At 43.0% G+C, this 6,382-nt stretch overlaps 1 protein-coding gene across 1 annotated transcript; it reads left to right on the top strand.

Moving 5' to 3' along the window:
* The first annotated feature begins 1,386 nt into the window (after window positions 1–1,386).
* LOC140264323 (granzyme A-like) lies at window positions 1,387–6,122 on the top strand. Its single transcript, XM_072359996.1, has 5 exons — window positions 1,387–1,447; window positions 2,157–2,313; window positions 4,289–4,427; window positions 5,149–5,421; window positions 5,889–6,122. Exons 1-5 carry the CDS (start codon window positions 1,387–1,389, stop codon window positions 6,057–6,059), a joined length of 801 nt encoding a protein of 266 aa, XP_072216097.1. The 3' UTR covers window positions 6,060–6,122.
* The last annotated feature ends 260 nt before the right edge of the window (window positions 6,123–6,382 follow it).

Here is a 6,382-nt window from a genome sequence, read left to right on the forward strand (position 1 = left end):
CGAGGCTGAGCAAGTAGTTCACCTGGTCGCAGTGAACACAATCACTGCCTCCCTCACCCAGCACTGCAAGGGCCAGGCTCTGGCACTCAGTACAGCCAGAGATCTGCACAACAGCATCTTGGGTTGGGGGCTCAGTCTGAGTTTCCTCAGACATTTTGGCAGCAACCTTCCTATAAGGCATGTGCAGGACCTCAGTCTGGGTCTCAGCAGTCTTCTTGGTTGCTGCCTCCCGTTTCTGAGAGATCGGGACCCTTGTCTGGGCCTCCTCAGTATTTGTCTTGGCCTCTCAGTATTTCTGGCAGCAGCCTTTCTGGCAGCACCCATGTCGAAGCAGAATACTTACCACAGCTGAAACAGGAAGTCAAGAGGTGCACGAGCCCTGCCTCCTCCTGACCATCACTGGTGGGCAGCGACTAGGTGGGCTAGCGACTTCAAAGAGACTAGGTTGTTCTTCTTCTTCCTCAAGGCATTTTAAAGAAGAAGAGGGCGAGGGTGGAGAGCCGTTGCCTTGGCAACGCTCCCTCCACGTGTAGCCTGGGAACGCCCCCTCCACGTGAGCCGCTCTCTCTCGAGCTGCCGGGCTGCTCCTACCTCGGAAAATCCCTGGATGAGGGAAGAGCCGAGCGAATCCCCTGGACACCCCGCGATAAACAGCCTCAGCTCTGCCAGGGGCAGCTCCGAAGCAGCGAAACACGGCGATCAAAAGGCAACCTTTATCATGATGTTATGATGTGGAATACTAATAGCAAAATTACAAAATTGCAAACCATGACAATGCCTACCTGTGAGACAGACACATTTATTCCTATTTCAGCCAGTGTAGATCCAACTAATCAAGTTAGCGGAGCTTGCACAGTAATTCAACTCAAGTAAACAGATCCCTAGCAACTGATCTGCAGAATATCTTTGTAGCATCCCTTGAATTTATTGACCAGGTACACTTCAGCCATTAGCATTTATGATTAAACTGCAGACACTAAGGCATGTGAGATGGAACGGGATGATTTGGTCTCCCTTTGGTTACCAGACACCTGTGAGGTCTTTATCCTCCAGGTACTCAAGGTTAGACAGATTGTCTTGAGGTGTCTAGAACAGAACTAATGATCTTCAAGTGAGCCACAAAATAGGGAGTGGCTTGCGTGGTTTCACTTCAGCATTCACACTAGCTCTCTGCTAATACTATAGAGAGAACATAAAGGGGGAGATATTGTCTACACCACAACAGATGATGTGATTTTGCATTCACACTTCTGCTGTGAGTTATATATTCAGGAAGGTCTTACTTTTTTTCACAGTTACAGATGTCCTTAAGAGGAAAAATAAAACCCACATCCTCTTTGTTTAGATATATAACACAGAGCAAACAGGGGAGGCCAGGCAGACACCATGGGTGTTTTTTTCACTCTGTCCACCTCTGCTGCCATCATTCTCCTGATACTTCCTGGAGGTAAGTGCACAGTTTGATCCTTTTGAGTGTAAACGCTGACATGGAGAGCTCCATTTAAGCAGAACGTATTAGCCTAAAGAAAATACTTGCAATTACTATTAGAGGTAAAACTATTATATATTTTTCTATCTCTGTATGTCTTTGATCTTTCATACAAACAAAATCATTTCTGAATGGATAGTAGTCATTAAAACTGCAAAGACGACAAACCATTCGGAAGAGGTCAGGGAAATTAATACAGCCATTTTTGATCATTCACTCTATTGGCATGTACATACATGATTCTCTTGATTTTCTGTTCTCTTGAGAAGGATGTTCATGTGACTTACCTTACATAGCCATGTTGCCAAGGGCTCACACAAGACATGACACTGCACAACATTTATGTAGTGGCAAGTCTGCGTTTCTTACAATGAAAGCTGAGAAATTAACCATAGTAGAGATCTTCAGGAAAATAAACTTGTGTAAGATCAGTAACGCTTAGGTTGTTGGGTTTTATTTCCTCAATATTCTTGACATTAACCTTATTTTAATGCCACTGAAAGTAGTACTGCTGAGCACTTCTAAAAGCCTACCCTGAAGACCTGCATAGCAATGTGCATGTTCCCATGTGTCTGTATACTTCATAAATGTGTTAAATGTACTTTCCTAAGAGTTCACGGTGCTTGGCAGCCCAGCTGTGTGTACTGTGGCCTACTTTTATTTCTAGACTTGTGCGTGGATATCATTGGAGGACATGAAGTAGCACCACACTCAAGACCATTTATGGCCATGCTCAGAGGAAAAATAATTACTGGAAAAAATAAATTTTGTGGAGGAGCTTTGATCAAGCCAGACTGGGTGTTAACAGCTGCTCATTGCCATCTGTAAGTTGTTTTTCTGATTCAGAAACTATAGAGTACACAGCTTCCCACTTCAAGAAGAAACGTTTGTGTCCCTGGTAATCCAGTGCATTTAGCATAAAAGTTCTTAAACTTAAGTTGACAACCATGTTTTGGTGAGCAAAGGTAATGTAAGAAGGTACAAATGTTCAGTGTTTCAGACAAGATATTTTAGAAGTCACAAGTCACAGGAAAGCACAGAATAACAGTGCTGAAATTGTGAATTTGGGGGAAAGACCTATGCCTGTCCTCAGGAACAGGACACTTGGCCAGAGGACTGGCCAGTCTAAATAGCTGCTTAGAAAACTGAAGCAAGTTCTTGTCATTTTATTCTGTAAAAGACACAGAGTTCATTACAGAAACAGACAGTACATGATTATAAAGGGAAAAAAAAAAAAATGCTGCAGGTGACAGGAGACAATTAGAGATCTCAGAATCATAGAATCACAAAATCACAGAATTTTAGGGGTTGGAAGGGACCTCTAGAGATCATCGAGTCCAACCCCCCTGCCAAAGCAGGCTCCCTATCTGGTTTCTTACTGCCCATCTCTCCAGCCTGTCCAGGTCTCGCTGAATGGCAGCACAGCCTTCAGACGTGTCAGCCAATCCTCCCAGCTTCCTGTCATCAGCAAACTTGCTGAGGGTGGTCACTATCCCCTCATCAAGGTTGCTGATGAAGATGTTGAACAAGACCAGACCCAGCACAGACCGCTGGGGGACAATGCTAGTCACAGGCCGCCAGCTGGACACTGCACCACCAACGACAACCCTCTGCACTCTGCCAGTCAGCCAATTATCAACCCACTTCACCGTCCACTCATCTATCCCATACTTCCTCAGCTTTGTTATAAGGATGTCATGGGGAACCGTATCAAAAGCCTTACTGAAATCAAGGTAGACTACATCTAACGCTCTCCCCCCGTACACCCAGCTAGTGACATCTTCATAAAAGGCCACCAGGTTGGTCGAGCACGACCTCCCCTTGGTGAACCCGTGCTGAGTACTCCTGATAACCTCCTTTACTCCCAGTTGTCTGGAGATGGCATCCAGCACAAGCTGTTCCATCACCTTCCCTGGGACAGAGGTGATGCTGACTGGCCTATAATTACCTGGGTGCTCCTTCTTGCCCTTTTTGAAGACCGAAGTGATATTGGCCATCCTCCAGTCTTCAAGCACCTCCCCAGTTCTCTGACCACTGCTTTACTAGGTATGTTAGCTTCTTCCTGTCTGACTCAAGACATGGGTGGTTATTTGGCCTTGCACGCTCCCCCTGTCAGGCAAGATGTGAGGTTTAAATCTCACGTCTCACCCACTGCCTTTGCTAGGATGACTGGAGCTGCTGCTGAGCCAGACCTCACACAGGCTCTGTCAACAGCCTGCTCAGGGCCAGTGAATTACTGGACTCTATCTATCAGAGACTTCTAACCATTTGTCCTGCCACCAGCCAGAGAGATAACTAGAATCTACTACAAAGAAAGCACAAGGTCTGAAAGCTGTGGAATCAATATACAGTTAACAACGATCCTGAATGAGATCTCATTTAAGAAAAAAAATATATTACATAATTAATTTAATATTGCTCAGGTGACACTCATACAGCTCTTCATAGCTGAAGGAACATCAGAAATCACTTCCTCAGAGTTTTGGTTGCTGTATGAAGAGGAAACTGAGGACCACTCTGCACAGCTACTCCAACAAGCTTCACCACCCATCTGTGGCAGACATTGTGCTCCCAAGGAGCAGCTTCTGAGTCAAGGACCCAAACCCTGCCGCTGGGAGGCTGCAAGTAGAATAGCATCAGTTGTGACTCACTGACACAATTTTTCTAAACTACCTGTGAAAACAGGATGATCTACATTCTTCTAAATTACTGTTGCTTTGCAGGCCAGAAAAGACCAGAGCAAGGAATTACAGACTTACAGCAGGTGAATCCCACTAACCATGTTATCTTTCTTCTCAGGGAAGGCGGCACCGTAACCCTTGGAGCCCATTCACGGACAAAGCATGAAAAAGAAAAACAGGTTATTAAGATTGCAAAGGAAATTCGCTACCCAGAGTACATTGTTAACAAAAAGAAACATGACATTATGCTGCTGAAGGTATAGACTTATTTACACACCACTAAAGAAATACACATCTCTGTGATGCACTAGGTTTTTCATTCTTGTGAGGAAGAGAGGTGGGAGTTTCTGGGAACATTGTTTCTTGGGTGATGTAGACTGGTCTGCAAATCCAGCTGACCGAGGAACTGGGGATGCACTGCAGACCAAGGCACTCAACAGCTCCTGTAATATGTGCTAGTATGAGCAGTAGAAAAACTCTGTAGCCTGGCCAAGCTTTTCTGGCTTTTCAATGAAGTACTGAATATTCACAGAGAACAGCATATTTCAGATGTAAAAATAATTGTGTTAAAAAACATAATATTCTAAATGATAGTTCTATTACGAATTTATAACTTCTCTGATTCTCATTTTTGCCATCAGTTATTGCTGCTTTTTTGTCCTAGAAAAAAAAATATATACATATATATATATTCCCCACGTATAGATAACTCCCAATGGTTGTGGGTGCCACAGAAGAGAAACAGGGCATTTTGGGAGCAAATAGTTCAGCACTTGAATAGATTTTCATTGGAAAGTGGATATCCATTTTCCTCATTCCTACATAATCACAGACTACATAACTTCCATCACAAACACAAATCTCAGAAAAGGTTTGCAGCAATCCCTCACTTCCACAATGGAAAAGATCTAATGATTAACACACAGAGATCTCTGTCAGACTCTCTGCCATAAAAATTGTTTGCCTTATCTTCTACAGCTTGAGAAAAGAGCAAAACTTAATGGCGCTGTGAAAGTCATTCCCCTGCCTACCTCTGGTGATGATGTCAAACCAGGAACAACTTGCAGAGTAGCAGGATGGGGACGAACTGTGTATAATATAGAAGAATTGTCTGATACCCTGAGAGAAGTTAACATCACTGTCATCAATAGAAAAATCTGCAATGACAAGAAACATTACAATAACAGCCGTAATATAACAAATAACGTGATATGCGCAGGATCTGAGCGAGGAGGAAAGGACTCATGTAGAGTGAGTATATTTACTGGCATTATCCACAATGACTATACTAAAAATGCAGTATAACGTAGAAGTTTTTACACATGGTATATTCCTACCTGCAGTTCCAGAAGGAATAATACCACAAAAGAGTAAATTTACCAGGGCTACTTCTTCTAATCCTTAAAATAAAATAAAGATGGATTTTCACTTCCAAAAATACTGGACATATCTTCGCACTGGTCTAGGTTTATTTCACATAACTCACAAGCAAAAGGTCGCACTTCTTTAGTTATTATTTTTTGGTAATGATAAACTTATCTTCCAGAGGAGAGGGTGGTGGGAGGGAACAGGAGTGGGGTGAGAAGGGGGAATCATTGTCTACATATTTATGTCTACCATGGAACCGGAGTAAGTGTAAGTTTTAAGTAAGGGATCAGTTCTGTAGGTTTTGTAAATCTGAATGACAATTTCTGTCCTTTTTGTTTTTTTTTTTCCAGGGTGATTCAGGTGGACCTTTAATATGCAATAATGTGCTGAAAGGCATCACCTCTTTCGGGAAGGAAAAGTGTGGTGCTCCCGATGCTCCTGGTGTCTACACTCTAATCACAAAACAATACCTTCAGTGGATATGGAAAACCATAGGTGGAGACTTACAGACCGGGTTTTGATCAAACTATTTCCTGCTTTGTGACTGTGCAACAAAATCGAGCTTTGAAGTGTGCTTTTGAAAACAGCTTCATGATACTCCCATAATATTCCCTTGAAGTTATTCCCACACTGATTTTTCGGATCTTGAAATCTGTATAGGTGAAATTTCATGTATCCATTTTAGGGACAGGCATGATTATAACAGAGCCAAACAGAGCACTCTGCTTGAACAGCTTTTGTAGTTTGTAGAGTTATGGAGTCCTTTTGTGACTCAAGCTTTCAGCTTCCTCATGTTGCACATTCAGACTTAGCTTTACATGGATGAGTGTTTCTGACCAAGTGT

This window comes from Excalfactoria chinensis, chromosome Z, assembly GCF_039878825.1.
Source record: "Excalfactoria chinensis isolate bCotChi1 chromosome Z, bCotChi1.hap2, whole genome shotgun sequence".
NCBI lineage: Eukaryota > Metazoa > Chordata > Aves > Galliformes > Phasianidae > Excalfactoria > Excalfactoria chinensis.